Raw genomic sequence first — 25465 nt, forward strand, 5'->3', positions numbered from 1 at the left:
TAGCCTAGCTGTTTTAGTATTGATACAACATTCGCCGCGAGTACACGACAATACCAGAACGGGGGTGTGATAAGGTATTAGTCTCTACTCCGGCAAAGGTGTACGGCTTTTTGAGGCTACCTAAATACTTTGAACCTATAAAACAGTTGATTGCAACTGCTCTTCTTTAAAGAACATTAGCTTATGCCAGTCAAACATGAGCGACATCGCGTTATAAAATCACGATTCCTTAGGTGCGTGAGACATGTAAGCAGTTAGTAAGAACTGAGACGTAGTTGCTCTTTCGACTAGCTTGCGGGCCGTTATTTGAGTCTACTCTGGCGACTTGAAAGAAATTCATATGAGAGCAACCAATGGGTTTTAAAACCATATGAGCAGCTATGATTTGAACGGACCCCCTTAGAACTATGTACATGTTTCTCATTATGATGCCTGTCTCAATAGACCTACTCAAGCCTGCTTTACAGTGATGTCTACGCTAAATCGTTCCAATTCTCCGTGCTAAAATCCGGCCAGTACAGCCCCTGCAAATCATCGTAAAAGGATGCCTCCAAGAATTGCAAATCTAGTACTGGCTGCGCTAGAAGTTCTTCCAGCGACGGTTCGGCAAGCGCCATGCCTCCCGTGGTGTGCGCTGGCAACATGGGCGCGGGGCCGAAGTTCGCGGATGTCGCTGGACCCAGCAGCCGTGGCGGATTCTCGCCCAAACCTCCAGGTGGCCCAGGTAGCTCCGATTCTAGGCCCATCCTCTTCGCGCAGAATTTCTCAAGATCGGCTTTCATCACATCAACGTGATGACAGTACTCTTGAGCGGCGAAGTTCCCGGCATCCCGCAGCTGTGAGAGAAACCTAGCCGACTCCTCAAAGGCTTCTCTGTCACTCCTGCTCTCTGGTCCGTTGAGCAAGCTTGAGGCCGCGAGAATGGTGAGCGCGGAGAAGAGATACTGCGTGTAAAAGTAGTCAAAAGTCGCGAATGAACCATCTATCCAGGAATCGGTAAGGAGGCGGATTGAGTGGCGTGCACAGCGTATGCATGCCTCGGAAAGCGTTATAGCGCTGGGGGGTACCTGAGACTCGGTCACGGGGGATGATGCCGGCCATGTGGCGACATGAGTCCGCAGGATATGAAGCAAAATTGGACGAGTTGCCAATATAGCACACTGAGCGTCAACTGTCAGATAAGTCTTCGAAAGGTTTGGGGTTCAGATGATTGCTTACTTGATTGAATGAGAGATGGAGTGATGTTGGCTTTGGACCCGAGTCCGGATTGTCAATCTGTAAGTGAGACGGCAGGTCTTCAACCCAAGATCGAAGGTCTTTTAGAGCCTGCTGCACCCTTGTAGATAACGTGACCTCACCCTGATTACGCTGGCCGTAGATGGAGCGGACAGTTTTCGTAACGAGCGCCGCCAAACGCAGACTGGCAATGTGATAGGCTGTATCATCGAAATCAGTACCAAAAGCCTGACCGATGACTGGCTCAGAAGGTAGATCCACCCCGATATCGTTATCTTGGATGGCGCTTGGGTGGCCCAGCTTGGACGCCCATATTCGATCAAATATATACGTGGTCCAAAATAGTCGCTTCCTGTGTTCTCTCATGTCCGGATCAGGAAGTTGTGATTCTGGGATATTGAGATGGAGGCCCATCACTATGGCCATGCGCATTGCCGTCCCGGACATGACAAAGGCACTATATCGGCGATTGAGAGCTAAAGAGTAGAATGACTGCCACAGTTAGGACCCATAGAACTTTGACTAAACTTGGACGTACAAGAAGGAGCATGATCTCAATTGAGTCTGTACCAGGCCGCTCATCGAGCACACCGAGTATTCTAGAAGCTTTCGCAAAATACGCCATTCCCGGAAAATCCTTTTCCGACGGAATAGACCGAGTCGAGTAAAGTTCCCCAATGGCGAACAACGCCCACAATTTTGATCTAAGCATCAAGTCTCCCCACGATGGATTATGAATACTTTGTTCCAGGTTCTCCAGGATCGAACTCCTGCGAACGACGTGGTAGCGCCTGCTAACGTACTTCAGCGCGACATCAACCAAGAACCGAGACCTAGATGGCGTAGGCCAGGTAATGTCCGACTTGACGAGATTCATCAGCTCCCTATCTGGAGCGTAATTGAGTCTCAGTATATGCTTAGGTTGAGGGGCATTGGGGTCAGAAATGACTTGGCGGAAACGGGTTGAGAATGCCGCGTCCGCGACTTCACCTATAAGGATTGGCGTGCGGAAGACATTTGCACTGATGAACCACGGCCTCACTTCAAGCGTTGCAGTTTCTGAAGGCTCCTCATTGTCGCTGGCTCCCTTTCCGGAAGATGGGGTAGCGGCCCTATTGCCAACATAACTTGTACTACTTTGGGTAGTCACGTCATCCCGCGTGGAGCTGGGGGCGCTCTGGGCATTTTGACTCTTGAGACGGCGGATTTCATCAAGAAGCCCGTCGATATAGCTTTTGATTCATCAGTTACCCGAGGAAGAAAAAAAGAAGAAAAAAAACTCAAAAGAAAACTCGAGATAATCGGGCTAGTTCTGAAAAGAGGCTTCTATTACCTTTGTCTGACCTTGACTTGCCTGTTTCGTCGCGGGTATGTGCACTCGGAACCTTTGCCAGCGTGCCGACAATTTTGGCAGGGCTGCTCCCCTGAGCACTTCACTTTTCTAGAGTGACATCGGCGGCATCTGCGACAAAACAGAGAATTAGTTGGTAGCCTTTTGAAGTCGTCCAAAATGGGTTTCCCACGCGGTTGACTTAATCGGTGGCAGGGGCCCGTCAGTCAGGGGACTTCTGCTCCCGACATCCGTGCTGGGCGGGGTCCTGTTGCATGTTGCCATGGGGAATTGAAAAAGGACATTCGATAGAATGCCGCAAGAGGAAGCATGAATTTTGAATCAATTCATCACATATCACTGTGTGCTTTGGTGGTAACCTCGTTGTACGTCGGCAAGTTTACTCGACGACTGTATGTGTCAGAGTAGACGACGTTGTCACCGATGACGGCGAAATGTCAAGACGCCGATAGGGCGGGCCGGCAAGAAAGGTTTAGTCAGATTATCTACCAAAAGGGGTAAGAGAAATCTGCTCCCCGGACTCTCGGCAGTGGCCCGAGCTTGTCTCTCCGGTTTCGTCGGCAAAGTGGTGGCTTTACCGAGATGAGTCATCCGAGCCGTAGCGAATTCTGGTGTTTTGGTACAATTGCGTTTTGGCATCCTTATCAAGTAACTCCTGTCTCTCTCACCAGCATTGTCCACATCATTTTGAAGGCAGAGCGCAGCCATCAAATTTCCAAAGCTACAGCTTCAGGGACGTTGTGATACCATTTCATCCTAGACCTAGTTGTAGATTGGTATTCTCATTCATACTCCCTTCACGTGAGCATGTGCCACAGGTTGTGGACCTAAAATAAATGCAACAAATATTCTTGAACTTTCAGCATCCGTGTAAGATACCAATGACTAATCGTTTATAGTTTATCATTATAGGGGCATATTCCTTGTCTATCATACAACTCAGGATCAATGAATCTGATCATTTCCTGGCTGCAGTGAACATGTTCAGACTTCTTGCAGCGTGGTCGCACCAATAGCCTGACCAGACTTTGGAACCAAGAAATTGCTGCCCTTGACTTTCTTGTCGGAACCTCTGGGTCCCTTCAGAACGGACGCATCGACGCTGGCAAACGAGCTGTTGGACCAGCTGCCAGAGTTCCACGAATTGCCCGAGGCGCTGACGGAGCTGACCAAGCTAACCTGCGCACTTCCCACATTCACCGCGGCAATGTTACCGGTCATCTTGGATGAAGAGCTACGCATCACGAAACCAGTATCTCCGTTGTTCCAAGCAGTGTTGCGCTCGAAGGTAAGAGAGCCTGGGTTGCCGTTGTCGATGAAACCCTTCTTGAGGTTGCCAAAGGCGATCGAGTTGCGGATAACATGGTTAGCCGGCGGGTTGTTCGTGATACCCAGCTTGAAGCCGTTGCCGTCGCCCTCGAAGGGGCTGAAGCCCCATCGGTTGTAGCCGTTGCCCCAGGCATAGACCTCCTCGAGCGTGACGGGGGACGTGAACATGAAAAGGTCCAGGCCATCGTCAACGTTATCCCATAGGCGGGCGTTGCGCAGCACATTGCCCTCACCGGAGCCTGATTTGCAGGCGAAACCATCAGCACTTTCGCCATTCTTGCGAGGGTCGCGGTTGCGGTAAGAGTCGAGGTTGAGAACAGTGTTGTTGGAAGACGCGCCCTCGAGCTGGAAACCAGTCTCGTAGTTATCATGCGTCGACAAACCGTTATAGTAGTTGTGGGAGGCATCTCGGGCATAAATGCCGTAAGGACCGTTAATTAGTCTGAGATTGGTTAGTAAGTACGTCGAGAGACCATGAAGCACGACTTACTCCAGATCATAGAACGCCCAGTAGTTTGCGTTCTGAATATGGAAAATGCCCCTCTCGCCATTTGGCAACGACTCGTCCAAAGCCTTGGGGGTTCTGCCGGGCGTTAGTGCTGTGTGAACTCCGTTTCCGATATTCAACTTACCCTGGCATGTTCTCGCCGTTGATGATGACCTTCTCATTTTGGTAGGGCCGGACAGAAATTGGCGAGGTTCTAGTTCCGCTCTTTCCAATTTGGATATTCGACGAAGGCGCATACGTGCCTTGGCGGAGATAAATAGTGTCGCCGGCAGCGGCGGCGTTGACGGCCGATTGGATGGACCCAAACGGCGCTGTCTGGGTACCAGACCCGGTGCCGGTCGGGGACACAAAGATGTCGCGGGCAGCGGCACCGGTCAATAGAGCCAAGAAGGCGGTGGGAACAACGTTGAATGGAGCCATTGTTTCGTCACTTCCAATTAACGGTGTAACTCCCGATTAGCGGCGGAAACTCTGCATTTCAGCTGGGCTTAACAACCATCTTATAGTTCATTAACAGACTAAAAAGCTCTTCGTTCTCGTTAAAATTGAAGGCGATTTAGCACGTCACTGAGTTCCACAAGTGAATTGCAAGATGATTGTTGTCAATTTTCCGAGGCTTCAAGAGCGGCCAAATCAGAAATCCCCCAATCAACCACCCCTGTCCCTGGCAATGAAGGAGGTCTGCCAGTACCACGCAACATGGATTGAGGTTCCTAGGATGGTAGCTGCGGAGAAAACTCTTCCGCAAATAAATGATTTTAAGAGTCTAATTACCGATTATCCATCAAAAACCAAGCTTTTCTTTCCTAAATGTTCAGCTACAAATTGGGCCTCCGCACTCCGTAATGTTCGCCTACTGGCTACAAAAGCTTCACGCATCAGCCACTGAGCAAGCACACCTTGCCGTACCGCCTTGATTTCAAACAAGGTAGCCTTGACACCAAGATGTTCCACGAATCCTGTGCTCATTCAAGAGTAAATGAATCAGAAACTTGGCATTGAGTCGCCAATTACTGGTTGAAAAAGGTACCTAGATCCATATGCCCCATCCTAAAACAATAAAGGTGGTTTTCTTGGCGTCTAAGGAACCCTAGGGTTGATTAGATTACGAGTTGCCGGTGGGATAATCGTATTGTTTGAAAGATTTGCTTATTGCGCGGTGGATTTCTTCTTTCCGGCCCCATTCAGGAGTTTCTGGTTTTGGAAAACACTGATAACTTTCAACACAGGGGATTTTTTTGTTCCTTCGTGGTGCCCATCGATCTTTGAGGGATGACTTATCGGATTTCCATTTTTAGTTTAGACTGTTGTCTTGCGCAAACGTCAATGTGACGCAGAATTTTCAATGACATTTAGTACGAATCTCTGGAGCTTCGAGCGCTAATGTTTCTCATTAGAGTTTGCCGCTTTTGAGGTTTAAATAGTACAGTGAGCTGCAGCTGCTCATAAGCTTAAGTTAAAGTCATGGGAGCGTGCAGGGGATGCCGATCATATGATTGTGGAGCCTTTTGGCTGATCCTAGCTCACCTCGAAGCGGTGTTACAAATCCATATTGGCTAATTTTAAGGGAGGAACAAGGAGAAAAATAAAAGCAAGAGAAAAAAGTCATGAAGAAATAAAATCTATGGACAACAAAAGCCCTCGTGTCCATGCATAGGCGTAGCGAGTAGTGGCAATAAAAGATATAATTATGCTAACTCTGCGAAACCTCTTAAGACAGTGCTGTTAGATATTCGTTATCGGCATTCGCGGATCGTAGAAGATCCAAGCTGTCGATCGGTACCTTAGGTTACTAGGTTTGAAACAGAGGGGACGATTGTAGAACAGCTTCCCATACATAGTAGCTTTCATGTTGCCAATCTTCATGACGTTGAGTGGATTAGACGGAATTCATGAAGCACCTGCAGTCTGACGCTTGTGCTGCATAGCATCGCCTTTTAAGCCTTGATGGCAGTTGAATGAATTCTCTCAGTTTCACTCACCCTCTTCATCCAAGAAGATATCTTTCATACTGATCTATGGCGTACAATATAGTTACCATCCGCTCAACTATATAGCATTTTGATTACAGAAAACCTGAGTTTTCATATCTTCTCATCATTCAACTTTTACAGGCTATGTCACGGTTGATATGGCGTAGTCTGTGCCTACGCATTATACCTACTTAAGTTCAGCCAAACAACAAGTGAGCGACCTCTTGTCACGTATTCTTTTGCGTATTTAGCTGGGATAGCATCTCTGTTTTTACACGTGCTGGAGGCTGGTGTGCGGCTGCCACTGCAAACCTGTAGGCGGGGTCTGACTCTTTACAATAACCTATCCTTCGAAGGCATGATGGACGACGTAGCGAATCAAGCCGCACAGCAGATTGCCCTGGTCGCCAGTTCCATAGTGGCGAGGTCTGAAATTCACCTTGCTCCTCATGAACTATTCCATGGTGTTTTCCTTGCTGCCGCAATCTTTATATGCAGATGAAGAGTTCCAACCCGCTCGTTGCGCAACTGGGCATATCAGGCCTCACCAACTGCAAAATGGTATTCCAAGCCAGTCGGGAGACGCGGGACCCAAGCCCATAGTTCACGCAGCTCTTTGACAGGGGCCTGTTTGCCATGAAGCCCCATCTCTTCGACGGTAATCAAACTTCAAGTACCATGGGCGAGTCGTTGACCAACCAAGTGGGCACTGGCAGCAGCAATGCAAGCACAAGCGGTCTGTTTCCACTGAGCTACGACATGTGGCAGACCCACCCTGTACTTGTAGATCTTTTCGAAATGGCTCTAAACTGTTCGCCATTAATGGGAAGTCCAGAACTTGACAGATCAGGAATGCTGTGGCTGGGCCCGTAGCCTTGCGATTTGGATTTACCATTCAGGATGCAAAAGTCTATTCTAGACGTGTCATATGGGGCTGCGACACGGGTGACATCAACTAGAAACCAAATAGCTTGTATTCTTTAAGTGGACGACTAGAGGGAAGGTCGACTAAGATGTCTGTCGCCGGGGCGAGCCACATCACGTGACTAGGCGGCCGGGTCGCAACCGAGCGGATCCGGAGGACGAAGCCATCACGACAATGCGAAAGACCCATCTCAGACTTTCTTCAGAACAGGACTCACCATCTCAATCTTGTTGTGCATGCCACCAGTATATTGGGAGAGCTCTTGGTGTCTCACATCGATTATGTCAACCAGTTGCCTTTTGAATCCTCCCAGCCAAAGTCGACCTCTGTCCACCCTTGCAAAGTCCTCTTACCGTCAAGTTCAACCCACAGCTGATTCTGAATATTGCAGATTCTATGGCCCCCAATCTTATTGTGTGCACTATTGATGGCGCCCATGTCCTCGTTATCGAGACTGACAATCCTAATATTGCTGCTAATGCGTGACTTCAAGCTGCTCTTGGGGATGACAGTCACACCCCGTTGCACCGCCCACGACAGGGAGACGGTACTTGCCGAGATGTTGTGCTTTCTGGCGACGCTAGTGAAAACATCGTGTTGAAGGATGTGATCCTTGGCGAATTTGCTATCCCCCCCTAAGGTTCTACGTGTGATATGTTAGCTATCCGTGCTATAGGTTGACTGAAAAGGTATTTATTTGCACTGCCATGTGTTGGCAGTATGCAACTTACCCCCAGGCCATCACATGGATTCCTTTGGACTGGCAGTATGGAACCAGCTTGAGGCAGGGGTTGAGTGCGTGAAGCTCGACCTGGTTGACGGCTGGTACGATTGCGGCATGCTGAAGAAGCATGCTCAGAGTTTTTTGGGTAAAGTTGCAAACCCCAATTCCTTTGCATTTGTCGCCGACCAGACTTTCCATCTGCTTCCAAGTTTCCAAGAATGTCGGTGACCGGTGAATCCGGAGAGGCTTCCCATCGGGCGTCATAGCCCACGGCCAATGCATCAGGAAGAGGTCAACATAGCCGAGATCGAGTTCTCTCAGCGAAACCTCTAGAGCAGCAGCGACGTCGTGATGATAATGGCCCCAGTATTTGGATACCACGGTGATCTCACTTCTCGGCACCCGACTGTTCCGGACAGCACGACCTACGACTGATTCTATCCCGTAATACTGTGCCGTATCAATGAGACGGTAACCATTCTGAATAGCCACGATGATGGACTCTTCGAGGGCTTTCTCATCGTCTGTGCCTATACGTCCTGCAAGGCTTATAAAATAAATCAGGAGCAATTCCAGAGATGAAAGGATTCCCCACCTTGCCAGGTCCCAAGGCCAACAGCAGGCATGAATGTGCCTAGTCGTCAGCTTTTGTTAACACCTCTTTCCTTTCCTTTGGACTTGGCAGTATCAGAACCAGATCTAGGCCGGCAAAACTCACCATTATTCAACTTAAAAGTCTTTGTGCAAATAGGTATTTCAGTCATTTTGGGCAAGAAGGTTGTCCTCTCAGATTGAGTAGCGAGTTCTTCGCTGTGATAAAGGTCTAGATGATTGGGGGTTTCAAAAAGTTTGGAGATGGGTTTTGTCTTGCAATTTAAACTCGAGCGATCTCATTTGGTGTCAAGGACATTCATTACAGATGAGAGAGAGAGAGAGAGAGAGAGAGAGAGAGAGAGAGAGAGAGAGAGAGAGAGAGAGAGAGAGAGAGAGAGAGAAAAGAAAAGCAATCTTTTTTCAACTAGACGGTTCAAGTGAGGGGTGCAGCAGCTGAGGCGATGACGGCACTCCTATGATTATTTGCCTGGTTCGGGACTTCACTACTTACGCTGTCACTTTGTGGGGCGGCTCTTCCGCCGAGCGCCCCTCGCAGATAGCCGGATACTGGGCCTGTATATCACAACCGGAACTCGCTCTCGCCCGGTTATACTAAGCTCGGGGTTTTTACCTGATATTGTAACAGTGATTCTGGCCGTTTATATGATTCGGCCGCAATCTAAGACGATTGAATTCGGCTGATTAACGTCATATTGTCCTAACATTAACAAATCATCTAGCAAACGCCATGTCGACCGTGTGTATCTTGAACCCAAATTCTTAAACATCGTGCTGACGGTTCCTTCCAGATACTCGCTCGTCCAATTAACCATGTTGCCGTCTCGGTCGGCGATATTGAAGCCGTAACAATGTGGTACTCTCAAGTGTTGGGTTTTCAAATCATCGGTAACCGCATCTTCCATATTAAAAGGTCGGAGAATCCTGAGGCAGCCATATTCGCCATTTACGGTGAAGCTCTTCGCGAAGTCAAACTGGCATACATGACAACAGGCAACAGTGTGGGCTTTGAGGTCTTTCAATTCCTTGACCCCGCATTCAAGGCAAACGATGTTGATTTTGAATACAATCGCGGCGGTTTCTTCCACATCTGTGTGACGGATCCTCATCCAGACGCACTGGCTGATAAAGTTGTCCAGTACGGTGGAAGCAGGCAGGGGGTGACGGTGAAGGTCGCAGGAGGTGGGGCAGCCTGCGTATACGTAAAGGATCCGTGGGGAAACGTGATCGAAATACTAGACACCAGCTTCGACCGCATGGCTGCCATGAATGTGCAGCAATTGAGTAACTGATGGCATAGGTACAGGGCAATGGGAAGATAGCGAGGATCAAGGCGATGTAGATATTCAATCACAATCTATTCCACTGTAACCTACAGGACGAGATTTCTACAAACATTTTAAATGTTAAGCAGAATTAATGCATAGCTGTAGTGTCTGAACTTGTGAAAGGGTTTGTGTAAATACCCGGATAATGCCAGCCGCCTCAGTGGTTATGATCCATTTAACCGCTCCCCGGTGGACCTTCTATTCGGTAGTTCGCACCGCAAGCAACCTTGGCCGGTTACTCGAGATGACACGGAACCTGCATTAAGGGATGGAATAGACAGTGTGAGAGACTTTACCAAGGTAATCTGTCTCCTTTAACCTAACCGGGCAGTTTCTGGCGGCCGTGCAGACTAGACTTCCCTACATAGTTTTTTGGGCACCGTCAGGCTGTTTTGGCTGGAGTGCCAGGTTACACATTCCCCCTCCCCTTTCCTTGTGACGAACTAATGGTCCAGGGTTCCATCTCTCATGTGAAATAGTGTGGTCAATACAGAGAGTATGGCCAGCCAGATACAATATAGCCCCTGGAATATAATACCTAGTAAAGGATGTCTCCAACATAGGCATTATGTAGCCAGATGGAACCGTTTAGGCATGGGCAATTCTGGTTTCACTGCCATGCATTGCACACATACATTGGGTTATAAAATACACATACTCGAGATTATGCATAAAAATAAGCAGAAACTTCAAGAAATCGAGCGCTGCATTTTCGATAGGGGGAAATACAAAACTGCTCATCTAACCTCTGGTACACGTAATCAAGGCAATTCACCTTACAGGTTGATAGAATGTTCTGACGTGTAACATTTTCTAGCCGGTTATATAGATGACATAATCTAGACATAAAGCCCTACAGCATCCCAAACCCCACCCGGCACGGGTCTTTTATACTCGCGAGACGCAAGGCAAAAGAGTGTAGCTAACTCATAGCGAAGCATTATCGGATGATTTCATCAAGTATGTCACGGTTACATTGGGATTGTCACAGAAGTCACGCAAGATCTCACGTGCTCTTCCCAACCCGACGCCCGTATGAGACAGCCTTCTCGATACTCCACCGACAGGTCAGGGCTTACAGCACCTTGATGTGAACTACTCACGGAGCTTGTAAAGATAGAGATTCGAAGTTGAGAGGTGAATTCATAAATACTGTTGATTGCTTTGGGGAGCCCCCTATGGCGGCTTAGTGATACTCGGGTACAAATATGGATATACACTGGGTTCAACCCAGCCTCGCTGCCTCTGACTTGACAATAGTCGGAATTTCCTGGATTAATCCATGCTCCACTGGCTGCCATCCCAGAAACTTCTTTGCCCGCAACGCCTTGGCCCTAGAGTTCATGCCCCAACTCGCCGCTTCGAATCCGGCAGAAGACTTGACGGCCTCATCCATTGACAATTCCTTGAGCTCGAGCTCGCCACTTGCCAATCCTTGTGTGCACACTTCGCGTCCAATCTGGACTGCCAGATCGCTCCAAGTATGCTCACCGTTCTCAGTGAGGAAGTAGCCTCGCGGACCCCATATCTGTGAGTCGTCTTTGCGAGAGGGGTCGAGCGCGGCTTCGGCCAAGAGACCGATTGCGCTGCTCAAATCGTAGACATGGATGTTGTTCCACCGGGAGAGACCTCTGCCAATTCGTGGGCAGTACTTCTCTTTAAGGATGAAAGACGTCAACTCGTAAACCTGGCGGCCACGCCCAGACACCGGACCACGTCCCTTTCCATAGATGGTCGGAGGACAGACAACAGCTGTCTTCACTCTATCAGAATGCTTGGCCCCCGCTTCTAAGACAATCTTATCAACATTGCGGTGAAAGGCGTCGTCAGGCAGGTTCACCAGTTCATCAACGCCTTCGAGATCGTTAAACACCTTCTCGTCGGGCTCACCAAATGTCTTTTTCACGGAGTCGAAATATGTGAGAATGCCGGTACCGCCGACATGAAGCCAGTAGCCTGGTCGAGAAGGGGAATGACCTTCAACCAGGCCCTTTGAAATGGCCTTTGCGCTGCCCTCATGATCTGATGAGTCGGCCGTGTCTGTTGTCCCCAGTTATTAGTCATGGCTTGACATACGATGACGAAATGGATTTCATACGAAGAACAATGTCGGCCCATGCGGCTTCACGGCGAATGATATCTGAATCATCAAGACTTCCGAGAACGATCCTAGCGTTCGGGTACTTCGATTGGACTGTTTTGGCTTTGTCTTCGGACCTCACCAGAAGAGCCAAGTCTAGGTCAGGGTATTTATGGGTTAGGTGAAACAGAGCGTCACCACCAATATAACCTGTGGCTCCAGTGACAAAGAATTTCGGTGCCATGTTATCGTGTCTGATGTAACAGTTGTAAGAAAAGAGGTAAAATCGCGGCGCTCGGTACCTCAAAAAGCAATTTTAGTGTGTGAACTCTTGCTCATATGCAAAAGCTTCAAAATTCCTTTACAGAACTCGGAATCTCGTCTTCTTATGGTTTGGGATGTCTGGCAAGCTCATGATGTGACTGACTAATGAGAGATGCTGTGACGTGATGTCAACTAAGTAGCGTGGACGGCAATATGGCATAGCCGATATGATTGTGGAGGTCGCGAGCTGTGACGGAAAATCATTTAAGCCTTCCACTTGAACGCACATTTATCAGCTTAAGTGGGGAACGGCGTCGTCATTATTCTACACTTGTAGTCCTCGCTCTATTGGCTGGTGTGTGAGGGGCCATATTGGTTTAACCGTCACATGCAAGGCAATCATTTGTGATATCAATTATTGTCTGCTTGTGCTGGAACACCCTCGCTTGGACAACATCGTGGAAATTCTATATGTCAAGGAAACTTCTTGCTTCAAAGCCCATGCCCAACCGTTGCAATTTCAATACCTCAGATATTCCAAAATTTAGGATAACAGGGACTTCGGTCCTTTGCGATTTTGGATGTCCCACTAGCAGTGACCACCTGAGTATTCGCACTACCTTTTCCAAAGCTGGATAATCGAGCACACCGAAACCCATGTAAATCATTTCGTGTGAGCTAGAAGTTTCCAGAATTCTGTCGCCAGTAGATAACAGTTGGTTGTAACATTTTTCATTCCAGATTGTTGGTCTCAAGTCTTGCACCCTTGAGTCATCCGAAGATGGTCTCAAAGCCAAGCCAACGCCAGCGGCCGATAATCCTACTAGTTTCGTGGCTGAATGCATTAGCTTCGTAGCCGTTGAGGGGTGTGATAAGGAGCTACCAGACATAATGGTTTCGCGGCAGGCAGGATCTTTCTTTCAGCCAATCCTAGGGCGTTGCAGTGTGTTCAGTTAGGAAGACGACGCTGAAAGCATATTTCAATACCATCCTTGATGTTGAAAGTTTCGTTAACCAGCTGTCCGTCAACAGGCTATATGCAGAATTCGCAAAGGGAGAGTACCCGGCCTCCTTTGACCGTCCCCACTGGTCCTGGCCACTTGTGTTGATGCTTTTCGCACTTTTGTTCTATGCGGGGAAGAGTAGTTTTGCTTTACGCTGGAAATCCCATAAACCCCATTTTCCGCATCGCCGAAGGACAGTTCCCAGATCCCGGATCAAAATACCACGCTTTTGCAATAAGATAAGCTTACAGTTGCGCGACACAACCCACACTACAGAAGATTAGCAACTTCCGAAGCCTAACGAAAAGAAAATGGCAGCCGCGCAACCACCCATTCAATTCGTCGATGACTATCAGACGTCCAACGTCTTTGACCTGTTGTCCCTCAAAGATAGAGTGGTAGTCATCACAGGCGGTGCGCAAGGCATTGGCTTGGCACTAGGCTTCGCTGTTGCCGAGGCGGGGGCTTCTATTGCCATCATTGACGCCGCCTCTGAGCCCGATTTGGCTTACAAGGATCTCCAAGCGATTAGCAGCAAGACAGCATTCTATCAGTATGGGATTCTTCGAGTGCTGCTTCAGAAGTCATCATGTCGCTGATTCAGGGTCATGCAGATCAGACGTAACCGATTTTGAGCGTCTCAAATCGACCTTCACCTCCATCGCCAAAGACTTTGGGCGAGTTGATGGCTTGTGAGTAGGAGTACTACCTAGCCCCAGCCCGTATAAGACTGACCATCTGTGATAGAATTACAGCGGCCGGAGTCGTCTCAGACGAGCCGCTTCTGCAGCGAGACCCGAGGAGCGTAAAGCGCTGCTTGGAGATCAATTCACTGGGCACATACTATGCAGTACGCCTCGCAACCGAGCAAATGGTGAAGCAGCCCCTTCGAAGCCCTGGCGCCGGAGCTGGCTCCATCATGACGATTGCCTCAATATCGGCCCATCAGGCGAGCAGGGGCCAGTACACCAGCGACTACTGCATGAGTAAGGGTGCTGTTCTATCACTTACGAAGCAGCTCGGTGTCGAGCTCGCTGAGTATGGTATAAGAATAAACTCTCTCTCACCCGGGTAGGTTGCATTTTCAAACTTTTGTGAACAATTCCAGGCCCGATTGATACAAAGACTTACCGAATTCACTACTGACGTTCACATCAAGGTACATCTCCACGGGGCTGACCGCCAGTCTGGTTAGACAGCACCCCAACCTGGGTGACATCTTTACCACTGAGCCCCCGATGAAGAGGATGGGCAGACGGTCGGACCTCAAAGGCGCCGCTGTGTTCTTGTTGTCCGATGCCAGTTCTTACATGACGAGTGCCGAAATTCTGATCACTGGTGGCATGCATGCCGGAAGGTTGTAGGGTACTGTAAGGCAATTACTCACAAACTTTTGTACGGTCGGGAAATAGATCTAAGCCTATCGTAGTTTCTCCCAACCATCGAATCACATTGCAAAATGATATTATGAGAAAATCTTCGGTTCTGTATGTTGGATACAGGCTGCTTGATTGAAATCCGTCCTGTTATCAACTTCATTTGGCCATTGCTAAATATTTCAACCCCCACTCAGTGCCTATACTCATGAGTCTTCTACTCCGCGTACAGCTTTATCGAACAGCCAATTCGAGCGAAGTAGTAGTCTCTGTATCCTCAATGTCCCACGTCCAGGTGACACCTAAATATTCATCATAAGCCGATATATCTCCATTCTTCTTAGCAAACCATAACAGGGCGGTGATCTAGTGGTTAAGGCGTATGTGCTCTATATCCTGACCCTAGCGAAATAACGAAAGCAAGAGGAAGACGGTGGTCCCAATCCATCACTCCCAACTCCATTTTGGCCATTTACTGCTTGTCAAGTGATACTTTAGCCACCTGGATTTTCAAGCAGGGCTAAACTAGTTTTCAGCATTAGCACGAGGTACATATGACATATGTGGCCACAGATAATTAGGTTCGGTTCGAGGCTTTTGAGTTTGTCGACCTAATAAACCCATAGGCTGCGACTTCAAACTTGAATACAAGCGTGGCGAGTTTGTACACATTTCCATGATGAACCCGAACGTAGATGAGATACGGCTGGCAAGAAGGATTGTAAATAATGAAGGCAAGCGTCAAGGATTCACTGTTGAAGCGGTTAGTGGGAGGAGCGCGACTTGACCAAACTTTCAGAATCCGCGGGACAGCATCGTAGAGACTGTCGACTTGAGCTTTGAGGGAATTTAGTTACCGAACCCTGAATTGTAGTATCAATAATATTATTCTCTTATATGCTGCCAAAAATTCCCCATACATGTTGCAGATCCTGGGACGATTTCGCTTCTCAATGTCCCGGTCTAGGTCTCTGTTTGAGGTTGTCGCCATTCGGAAGCGGTAAACCATTCAGCCCTCTGGTGAGTTTTAGCCGGGTCTTAACCGGACCTTTGCAACCCACATGGTTCTTGCGAGAACAAATCCTTGCGAAAGAGCATGTCTGGATATGAGTCTGTGGTTCCATGGGCGATGATTGCATATAGCCGGCGAGGGCAGTGCGCGTAACCGAGACATTGATTTTCAATTAGTAGTTCTGAGTCAGAAGCCACTTGCCGACGTGTGATCCACAACTGCCACATGTACCTATATGAAGCTGAAAGTGAAAGCAAAGTATGCAACGGATAGCTCTGCAGCTCAAGGTCCTCTAGTAAAAAGTCCCCGAGACGTCTTGCAAAATATGTCGATTATACACATTGTCATGTTCCAGTTTGGTGAGAATGCCACTCCAAAAGACATTGAAGAGGTAATGCAATCAAATTACATGAGGTATCTCATAAAGGCTGCTAATAACTCGTCACTAGGCGTGTCAGCGGATGCTTGCGTTGAAAGACGAGTGTCTTCACCCCGTCACGCAAAAGCCCTACATCCAAAGAATCTCAGGAGGCCTGGACAATTCTCCGGAGGGAAAACAGGTACGTCACTAGATTACACCTTGGCTTTTTCCCGTTCAGAACTGACGCAGTGGGGCCTTACGGTTCCTATGATAGGGAGGGATAACTCATGCTTTCGTCGCCGAGTTTTCTTCTGCTGAGGATCGTGACTACTACATTAAGGACGATTCTACTCACAAGTTGTTTGCCCAAAGTCTGTCAGGGTTGGTGGCAAGAGCACAGGTTATTGATTTCACGCCGGGCGTGTTCTAGGGGATTTATGCTCATTTACAACTCTTACCAAATGGCCATGTGTTATTCGAAAGGAATCAAGTTGAAGCATGCGTCAATTGAAAACATCTACTGTGAAGTAACTATGCATTTGACAAGATCAGGTGGCTTTGACAGTGTGAGCTCCAGTGCTTCGGCGACCTTCTCGAAAGGATATTGATGCGTGATCATGGGCTTGACGTCGACCATACCCGCCTCAATCAGGTCGACTGCAGCTTGAAAGGTGTTGGTGTACCGCCATACGCCATAAATCTTGATTTCCCTAACCAACGCGACCCCAAGGTTGACGTTCTGCAGCGGCCTACCCATACCGACCAGCACAACTTTAGCTCCCGCATCAACGGTTGTGATGCAGAGATTAAGACAAGACTCAACACCGGTGCACTCAAAGGCAGCGGTGGCAGTGGCCACCCGGGTCCGCTTGAGCAGCTCTGCCGCAATTCGTGTGACGAAGTCGGCGCTAGACTCTCCCTCAAGTCCAGACGTTGGAACTTTGTACGTCTGATCCGCTAGACCGTGTTTCTGGGCAAAGCTGAGTCTCGTCTCGTCCACATCGACCATAATAATAGACGACGCGCCCGAGATCTTGGCCACTCTGGCGCACAACAGACCGATAGCGCCAGCGCCCGTAACGAGAACCGTCTGGCCTGCTTCTAACTTAGCTTTACGGACAGAATGTAAAGCCACCGAGAGAGGCTCAACCATAGCGCCCTCTTCGAAGGACACACTTTCGGGAAGGTTGTAGCAGAGGTAGGCCGGGTGATTCCAAAGTTTTTGCAGAGATCCTTGGGATGGAGGTCGAGAACTGGCCGAGCCGTTGAAACGCATCCTCTTGCACAAGTTGTAATGCCCTGCTCGGCAGTGGTGGCATGAGTTGCAGGCCAACTGAGGCTCCAGCACAACGCGATCGCCAATCTGGAAGTTCTGTACCGCAGAACCCACGGCGACCACTTCTCCGCTAGCCTCGTGGCCAAGAATGAGGGGTTCATAAACCTGGTAGATCCCATTGCGTCCGTTCTGGTAGTAATGCTGGTCTGTCCCGCAGAGGCCGGTAGCACGAGGTGAGACTTGAATCTCATCGGAGCCCAGCGGTGGGGCTTCGACAGGCGTGATGCGAAGATCTCTTGCGCCGTATAGCACCGCCGCCAAATGAGTGGTAGCCATGAAAGCGAGACTCTCAAGAAACGATTTAATGGGTAAGCTTTGTTGTGCATCCGCTGAGGTATTGACAAGGGAATGCTGAGCTGAGTTATATAGGCTCTCAGTGCTCTTGGTGACACAAAATATACAATGTGCGGCCCTCACAAGCTTCGACGGCTTCAAACCACGGCTATAGGCTGAAGAATACTGAGTAGTCATCCTAAGACAAGAAGAACTTGATTAGAGGCCAATAGACACCGGCTATATGCCATAGATACTTGGATTGCGCGCTACTACGCTTTCGGTTGTTCAGTCAGGCGCCTTTCTATATGGTTCCAAGAGGCTTTCGTTCAAACTACGATGGGAAATGAATCATTTAGAGAATCACGCTACAGTTGGAGCCCTGACATAATCGAATCTGTTTCTAATTATGATTTGCGTGAAGTACCTAAGATACACGGACAAATGCTCTGGGGAGCTGCGTATCAAATATCACTGGGGGATGGTTCTGGAGACAGAAGCTGTTGAAGAATAGTATATGCCGAGTCTTGAGAAACTATTTGAGAACCGCTGGTTCATGGGCCTTAATGCGTAGCAGGTTGCTATGAATGAAAATAACTGCCGTAATGAAGACCCTGCCACCAGCACCGAAGAGCCAGCCCGATGATGACTGATGCCGCCCCAAGGCGAAGGCCAAACTTTGTCCAAGGGCTTGTGGGCACCGTTCCCTTTCCTCCGTATAAATTAAAATCGCTCCACACAGGCCAATATAAGTCCCACCAGAACTTCCAGGTCGGATCGTGATAATTTGTCGTGTTGCGGCCTGCCGAGTTGAGGTTCCAGTTCGCGCAGCCCTCGTTCCAAACCATGTTCTCTAGCCTTTTTTGGACATGGTTAGAGTGATAGGTTTCGGCTGCTTGCTTGACATCCATGACGGAGAAATGACCTTGCAGTACAGGCTTGATGAGGGCCTTGATGATGTACTCGGCTTGGGTTTCGTTGGTGTAGATAACAGAGTTGTGTGCCGGAAAAGCATTAGGGCCAAACACAATGCCGAAATTGGGAAACCCATGTACAAAAGTGGCCTTGTACGCCTGAGCGCCGCGAGTGTCCTTCCAATGCTCGTTCAGAGATTTCTCTGTCCCGATGACCTGGATTGGGGATAGAAATTCTTGAATCTTGAAACCAGTGCTTAGAACCACTCCATCCACGTCGATATCGCGCTTGGACGTTCTTAAACCGGTGGGCGTGAACTCGACGATACGCTCCGTAGTCAGCTCCACGTTGGAACGGTGCAGAGCTGCAAGGTAACCTGGATCGAACACGCGACGCTTACAGCCAAGGGGGAAAGTTGGGATGAGAATGTCGTGATACCTTTTCGGTGCGGTTTCCCTCATGTAACGCTCAGCTATTGCCTGGTGCTCAGCACGCTGGCGTTCCAAAGAAATGTCGCCTGTGATGTACAGTCCGTGAAGCATATCCGTGGACCTCCAAAGCCAGTAGCGATATAGCCTTCCATAGAGGGGCACATAGCGGAAGCAAAACTTGCGAAACTCAGATATCTTGGGATTGGGCCGGTCATTGAGCCATTGAGGAGACCGTTGAAACTGAATAACTTTGCTAGCTTTCTCGGCAACGCGAGGCATCAGCTGTGCGCCGGAGCAGCCGTTGCCGACAATAGCGACATGCTTTCCCTCGTAATCGAACGAGTGATCCCACCGAGCGGAGTGGAATAAAGCCCCCTTGTAGACTTCATGGTTGGGAATATTGCAATCTTTGGGTATGGAGATGGTGCCCACACAAGACACGAGCATCTCTGCCTCACAGGTGTATTTGTGTCCATTCTCCATGTCCTTGAGGTCGACACGCCAGACATTCTTCTCAGCAATCCAAGTCGCCTCGACAACTTCAGTGCGCAGCTGGACGTGAGGTCGGACCCCAAACTTTTCAGCGGTATTGTGTAAGTATTGCAGAATTTCGGGCTGTTCCGCAAATCGCTGTGACCAGTTCGGGTTTGGATTGAAGGAGAATGAGTAAAGGTGGGAGTCAACGTCGCAACCAACCCCTGGGTAAGTGTTTAAGTGCCATGTCCCGCCTATATCACTCTCCCGCTCAAAAATGGTAAAGTTTTGGTAACCGAGCTCGAATCTTACGCGCGATGCGAGCGCGATACCGGCGATTCCAGCACCAATAATGATGAGACGTGGCTCAGGTTTGTTGACCGTCATCTTAAACGTCGAGAGATTTCGCCGCATCAAACTATCAATGGCCAAGAGCAGATGTGATATTGTAGGAAAAGCTCAGAAAGAAAGCAAGATAGAACAACGATAATGTGCTTGAGCGAGGAACAGCTGATCATTAAGTCGGAGCTACACTTTCAAAAGCAATGAGAAGAGGTTATCAGGATTATTATTATGGAGCTATCTATTCTTCCTGATCACTCTATCTACAGTTGTAAAAAGGAGACCAATATGAATTATCAAATCAACACACCAGGGTAAAAGCTTCGATGCATACACAGGCTGTATGCTCGCCTAAAAGGAGTTATGGCGGGATATTTCCCATGGCAGACCTGGCTTATCTGCCTTTATGGCTGGCTTTCTTGTGGAATCGTGAACGCACACTTGGGCGACATCTGCTGCACATACCCGAACACTTTACCAGAAGCCGTTCTGGTTATATGCCATGTCCATCTCTAAAACCGGATTAAGAGGCAGGTTCATATCTTTAGCGGTTCAGCAAGGAAACACCGTTTCCATTGTCGCCATTCGCTATTCTTGGCTGGTACACCGAGAGTTAGGCAAGAGTTAGGACATGGTATAGCCTGAGACTCGGTCGGTAGCATCAGACTTTGCTGGTAACCCATTATTGCTTCGCCATCCATTTTGATATTTTGACCTGTCACGTACTGCGACGTCTCACCAATCACAAAGACTACGAGCTTGGCAATCTCCTCCGGAATCCTTAGCCTTTGTAGCGGTAATTGCCCACGGAACTTGACCATCAGTACCTTATCATGACATGAAATGGAAAGCATAGAATTGTCATGCGTTTGATACCTAGTACTTAGGCTGAAACCTGAAGAATGATCACCTGCGGCTTCGTGTATTGGGCAGGCGATGACGGTCGACTTGTATGCATCATAATTGTTCTTGCCAGAAATCAACACTGATGTGTTTTTGATATTCTTCATACATCTTTACCCACTCCGTAACGAAAAGTCCCGGCTATCCGCTTTTTTCCCAGTGGAAGGAGACCTTGTTTGAGTTACAAGCCAGATGCTTGCTAAAAAACACTTCTTGTGCTGAACATTGAAGATTTAGATTGTGGAAGGCGAAATACAAGCAGGGGACGTTCGACTCAACAGTGAATATTCTCGAGTTACACGTTTATGGTAATGTTTTTCAACACTTGAAACTCCGACAACCCATACTTGCTCCCTTCTTTTCCCAACCCGGATTCCTTGACTCCACCAAATGGCGCCTCAGCTGCGCTGATTTTCCCGGTGTTGACACCAACCATGCCGACTTCCAATGCCCCAGTGACGCGCCAAATGGTCTTTAAAGAGTTAGAAAAGATATATCCAGCAAGTCCAAACTCTGTGTTGTTCGCCATGTCAATGACCTCTTCTATCGTGTCGAAGCGGAAGATCGGCGCCAACGGACCAAAGGTTTCGTCACGTGAGACCAGCATCTGGGAGGTCAAGCCGGTTAATATTGCTGGCTCAACGTAGCATTTGCCCAAGTCGCCGCGAGCCTGACCGCCAATAACCAGCTGGGCACCTTTGCTCATGGCATCGTCAATGTGGCACTTGAATTTCGCGACAGCCGCCTCATTTACCAACGGACCATGGGTCGTGGAAGGATCGAGGCCGGGGCCAACTTTGAAGGCCTTCACACGTCCAGTCAGAGCAGCAACAAACTGGTCATGGATGCCGCTTTGAACATAAAGCCTGTTGGCGCAGACGCATGTCTGGCCAGAGCACCGGTACTTGCAGGCAACGACGCCCTCGATTGCAGTTTCAAGAGTAGCGTCATCGAAAATGATATATGGCGCATTGCCACCGAGCTCCATTGAGACCTTCTTCATCGTGCCGGCAGCCTTTTCCGAAATCATCTTTCCGACACTAGTGGAGCCAGTAAAGCTAACTTTCTTTATGATTGGGTTAGTATAGAGCTCAGTCACGGCGGCACGGTCGCGCGTGGGAACCACTTGTACTGAGTCTAGTGGAAACCCAGCTTCCTGCGCAAGAGTCGCGAGAGCAAGTGTACAGAGGGGTGTCTCGCTAGGGGGCTTGATGACGACGGTACACCCAGCAGCAAGAGCAGGTCCTAGTTTCCTGGTGATCATCGCAATCGGGAAATTCCACGGTGCAATAATTGCACAAACGCCGATTGGCTGGCGAATTACAAAATTGGTGCTTCCCTTGTGCTGGGATGGAATAATATCTCCGTAGGAGCGAATAGCCTCCTCCGCAAACCAGGTGATGAAGCTTGCGCCATATTCCACTTCACTCCGAGCTTCAGCGAGCGTCTTGCCATTTTCCATGGTCAAAATGACCGCCAAGTCTTCTGCGTTGATGCGTATGAGTGCTGCAAACTTGTGCAGAAGACATGACCGCTCATGCTCAGATGTGTGGCGAAATATGTTGAAGCATTCGCTGGCGGAGTTGATGGCATCTTTGAAGGCAGACGTATCGAAGCTTGCAACATTCGCGATTATCCCGTCAGTTGCGGGGTCGAAAACAGGAAATGTCTTATCACTGGTCCTCCAGGAACCGCTGATAAAGCCTTGCTCTCGCACGAGAGATTGTTTGGAAACGATCTCTTGAAGCATGGAAGGATAAGGCATCATGACAAAGATGATCAGTCAACTGCGGAACAGATCTTGAATGACGATGAAGAGAAAACAGCAGGTGGAAAACAGAGCCTTCGAGAAGAAATGCACTTTCACTTAGATTAAGTGGCCCAAACGAACGTTGGCAATCTACACCACTACTTATGTTCAAACATGAGAACGAGAACAACATCCAGTCAAGACAATGCAAAAAGCCAACAAGCATATATAGAGTACTTTGAGCCAAGAACTGACTGTAGGAAAGATACTCGTTCGTTAATTTGGAAGTGGCGTGCATGAACGGGGAGCACGCCCAGTAGATATAGGCTTTATGACATACCTAGATGCTATGGCTCACTACTACAGGTTTCCTGAGCATAAACGCCGGCTCTTGTCTGCATTATTATGATATGAGAGGCTTACTTGGGTTCAAATAAAAGTATTAAAATGGGACATTATCTGGGGTTTGGAGAGGAGCTGAATAGTTCTAGCATTACCTAGTTCAAGTTTTCACACTTTTCCACGTGATTAGCGATTGCGTTGCAATATGAACAGAGAAATCAATCACGCGCACCTGGCGCATACGCTTGAGAGCAACGCAGAATTTGATCTGCAGGCTACCAAAGACATTCGCAAACTCCTTATCGATATATGCCGCCAGAACGGAGGGGGCCATGGAGGCTCGGCCATTGGTATGGCGCCAATGGCCGTGGCGCTTTGGAAGTACGCGATGCGCTATAACCCAAGAAATACCGAAGTAAGCCTTTTTGGATTCCTACAGGTCGTTCGCCTGTCTAATGTTAACAAAAACAGTGGTTCGACAGAGACCGTTTCGTCCTTTCCAACGGCCACGCTGCAATGTTGCTGTATACCATGCTACACATCTCCGGCCACGAACACATGAGCATCGACGAGCTTAAGCTCTACGGCAGCCCAAAAAGTGTTGACAGACACACCGGCAAGTGGGAGTCTACAATTTGTCATGGTCACCCCGAAATACAAGTTCCAGGAGTCGAGGTTACCACAGGCCCCTTGGGTCAAGGTGTTGCAAACGCCGTGGGCCTAGCCATTGCCTCCAAGAACTTGCGTGCCACTTTCAACAAGCCCGATTTAAAGCTTCTAGACTCTCATATCTACTGCATTACGGGGGATGGCTGTTTGCAAGAGGGAGTCGCAAACGAAGCTATTGCGATTGCTGGCCATCTGGCGTTGGACAATATGACGCTTCTCTACGACAACAACCAGGTCACTTGCGACGGACCCCTTGACTGGATTGTCTCTGAAGATACCAATGCAAAGATGAAGTCAATGGGATGGAACGTAATCGATGTTTTGGACGGCGATTCGTCAGTCTCTAGCATCGTGAAAGCTCTCGCACAGGCTCGCAGTCACCGAGGCCAACCAACTTTCATCAACATTAGGACTACCATCGGGTTTGGTACGTCCACTGCCGGAACATTCAAGTCACACCACGGTACATACTCGGAGGAAGACGCTGCCCTCTACGGAACGGCAGGTCTTTCTTCAACACACACGCTGTCGGATAAGACCAAAGAATACTTCGGTGAGGTCATTGACCGTGGCAATTTTCTTGAGAAATCTTGGAACAAGAAGCTACAAGAGTATGCCTCGGCATATCCTGAGAAAGCCAGTGCTCTTAAAGACCGCATGAATGGTGTTTCAGAGTTCCAAAACGTTCTAGACACGATTGAGGTCCCAGACATTGTCCAGTCGACTCGGACCTTCAACGGCGAAGTCTTCAATAAGCTCATGGACAGTGTGCCAAGTATGATAGCAGGCGGTGCTGATCTGTGGAACTCGAATCAGTTGGGGGATCAGTCGAACCGTATTTTTGATCGGACAAATGCAGAAGGCCGGGTCATCCGCTATGGCATCCGCGAACATGCCATGGCTTCCATCTCAAACGGCATTGCAGCTTATGCGCCGGGCTGCTTCATTCCTATCACGGCTACCTTCTTCATGTTCTATCTCTACGCCGCAGCAGGGGTGAGGATGGGTGCACTTAGTGGCCTTCCGGTCATTCATATCGCAACCCACGATTCGATTGGGGAAGGGCAAAACGGGCCAACCCATCAGCCCGTGGAGCTTGATTCTCTATTCCGTACCATGCCAAACTTCCAGTATATGCGCCCTGCAGATGCAGAAGAGGTTCTAGGTGCCTGGTCTGTTGCTTTGGCTGCTAAAAGCCATCCGTCCATGATCTCCTTGGCCCGGGACCCTGCTCTAACGAAGGTCTCAGGAACAAATCGCCAAATGGTCTGCAAGGGGGGTTATGTGGTGTCGGAAGTCAACGGTGCCCAAGTGACTCTTATATCGTGTGGTTCCGAACTGCAATTTGCCATTGAAGCTGCTAAGCGACTGAATGGTAAAGGATTGTCCACCCGGGTGGTCAGCATGCCAGCAATCGGTCTCTTCGAGCAACAGCCTTCTGATTATCAAGACAGTGTTCTATCTAGTTCGCCCCATATCATTTCTGTTGAGGCGTATGTGTCTGGAATTTGGTCACGTTTCTGTACGGCCTCAGTGGCTATGGACTCTTTTGGGTACTCAGGGGCCGGAAGGGAGAATTTCGCCAGATTTGGCATTGACGCTGACGGCATTGTGAGAAAGGTCAGAAAACATGTTAGTCAGAGCCCTCCGAGTCGCCGTTGGAAACTCTTAGGATAGTCATTCTTTTTGGTATGTCCAGGTCTACTGAGGGCCACAATGTTGCTAGTAAACCTGTATGAGCATACGTGTATGCTACACATATCAATCTACAATAGTGTCCCATCTGTTCGGTTATACTCTCTTGTGATTATACCAAATCTAGATCAGTAGGTCATGTAGCCGGGTTTTCACTCCAAACACACACAGCGTTCAGAGTTGTAGTCCGACCCCAGATTTCCCCACGGTCTTCCCTGCCTCCTACATGGGATCGCTTAGAAAGGGGGTAGT

The 25465-nt window shown here is 48.8% G+C and overlaps 11 protein-coding genes across 11 annotated transcripts; 4 read left to right on the plus strand and 7 right to left on the minus strand.

The window, feature by feature from the left end:
* Positions 1 to 473: 473 nt before the first annotated feature.
* On the minus strand, positions 474 to 2851 carry CTRU02_209691 (fungal specific transcription factor domain-containing protein; the record flags this gene model as incomplete). The annotated part of the gene is made up of 5 exons (XM_036730246.2): positions 474 to 1160; positions 1219 to 1728; positions 1775 to 2468; positions 2570 to 2698; positions 2760 to 2851. The coding sequence occupies 5 exons, from the start codon at positions 2849 to 2851 to the stop codon at positions 474 to 476; spliced, it is 2112 nt and encodes a 703-aa protein (XP_036577946.2).
* A 720-nt stretch (positions 2852 to 3571) lies between these two features.
* CTRU02_209692 (pectate lyase) lies at positions 3572 to 4844 on the minus strand (the record flags this gene model as incomplete). The annotated part of the gene is made up of 3 exons (XM_036730245.1): positions 3572 to 4358; positions 4407 to 4499; positions 4549 to 4844. The coding sequence occupies 3 exons, from the start codon at positions 4842 to 4844 to the stop codon at positions 3572 to 3574; spliced, it is 1176 nt and encodes a 391-aa protein (XP_036577945.1).
* Positions 4845 to 7601: 2757 nt separating this feature from the next.
* CTRU02_209693 (aldo/keto reductase) lies at positions 7602 to 8810 on the minus strand (the record flags this gene model as incomplete). Its single annotated transcript, XM_036730244.1, has 4 exons — positions 7602 to 7965; positions 8054 to 8585; positions 8642 to 8680; positions 8765 to 8810. The coding sequence occupies 4 exons, from the start codon at positions 8808 to 8810 to the stop codon at positions 7602 to 7604; spliced, it is 981 nt and encodes a 326-aa protein (XP_036577944.1).
* A 578-nt stretch (positions 8811 to 9388) lies between these two features.
* On the plus strand, positions 9389 to 9950 carry CTRU02_209694 (uncharacterized protein; the record flags this gene model as incomplete). Its single annotated transcript, XM_036730243.1, has 2 exons — positions 9389 to 9397; positions 9450 to 9950. The coding sequence occupies 2 exons, from the start codon at positions 9389 to 9391 to the stop codon at positions 9948 to 9950; spliced, it is 510 nt and encodes a 169-aa protein (XP_036577943.1).
* Positions 9951 to 11211: 1261 nt separating this feature from the next.
* On the minus strand, positions 11212 to 12310 carry CTRU02_209695 (nucleoside-diphosphate-sugar epimerase; the record flags this gene model as incomplete). The annotated part of the gene is made up of 2 exons (XM_036730242.1): positions 11212 to 12026; positions 12085 to 12310. The coding sequence occupies 2 exons, from the start codon at positions 12308 to 12310 to the stop codon at positions 11212 to 11214; spliced, it is 1041 nt and encodes a 346-aa protein (XP_036577942.1).
* Positions 12311 to 13645: 1335 nt separating this feature from the next.
* Positions 13646 to 14698, plus strand: CTRU02_209696 (short-chain dehydrogenase reductase sdr; the record flags this gene model as incomplete). Its single annotated transcript, XM_036730241.1, has 4 exons — positions 13646 to 13887; positions 13949 to 14026; positions 14082 to 14405; positions 14494 to 14698. The coding sequence occupies 4 exons, from the start codon at positions 13646 to 13648 to the stop codon at positions 14696 to 14698; spliced, it is 849 nt and encodes a 282-aa protein (XP_036577941.1).
* A 1349-nt stretch (positions 14699 to 16047) lies between these two features.
* On the plus strand, positions 16048 to 16513 carry CTRU02_209697 (stress responsive A/B barrel domain-containing protein; the record flags this gene model as incomplete). Its single annotated transcript, XM_036730240.1, has 3 exons — positions 16048 to 16113; positions 16172 to 16282; positions 16358 to 16513. 3 exons carry the CDS (start codon positions 16048 to 16050, stop codon positions 16511 to 16513), a joined length of 333 nt encoding a protein of 110 aa, XP_036577940.1.
* An 87-nt stretch (positions 16514 to 16600) lies between these two features.
* CTRU02_209698 (sorbitol dehydrogenase (alcohol dehydrogenase GroES-like domain-containing protein)) lies at positions 16601 to 17695 on the minus strand (the record flags this gene model as incomplete). The annotated part of the gene is made up of 1 exon (XM_036730239.1): positions 16601 to 17695. The coding sequence occupies one exon, from the start codon at positions 17693 to 17695 to the stop codon at positions 16601 to 16603; it is 1095 nt and encodes a 364-aa protein (XP_036577939.1).
* Positions 17696 to 18273: 578 nt separating this feature from the next.
* CTRU02_209699 (monooxygenase) lies at positions 18274 to 19899 on the minus strand (the record flags this gene model as incomplete). The annotated part of the gene is made up of 1 exon (XM_036730238.1): positions 18274 to 19899. The coding sequence occupies one exon, from the start codon at positions 19897 to 19899 to the stop codon at positions 18274 to 18276; it is 1626 nt and encodes a 541-aa protein (XP_036577938.1).
* Positions 19900 to 21052: 1153 nt separating this feature from the next.
* On the minus strand, positions 21053 to 22525 carry CTRU02_209700 (succinate-semialdehyde dehydrogenase; the record flags this gene model as incomplete). Its single annotated transcript, XM_036730237.1, has 1 exon — positions 21053 to 22525. One exon carries the CDS (start codon positions 22523 to 22525, stop codon positions 21053 to 21055), a length of 1473 nt encoding a protein of 490 aa, XP_036577937.1.
* Positions 22526 to 23054: 529 nt separating this feature from the next.
* Positions 23055 to 25195, plus strand: CTRU02_209701 (dihydroxyacetone synthase; the record flags this gene model as incomplete). The annotated part of the gene is made up of 2 exons (XM_036730236.2): positions 23055 to 23264; positions 23321 to 25195. 2 exons carry the CDS (start codon positions 23055 to 23057, stop codon positions 25193 to 25195), a joined length of 2085 nt encoding a protein of 694 aa, XP_036577936.2.
* Positions 25196 to 25465: the final 270 nt, after the last annotated feature.

The sequence above is a fragment of the Colletotrichum truncatum genome (assembly GCF_014235925.2).
Source record: "Colletotrichum truncatum strain CMES1059 chromosome Unknown Contig_0006, whole genome shotgun sequence".
NCBI classification, from domain to species: Eukaryota; Fungi; Ascomycota; class Sordariomycetes; order Glomerellales; family Glomerellaceae; genus Colletotrichum; species Colletotrichum truncatum.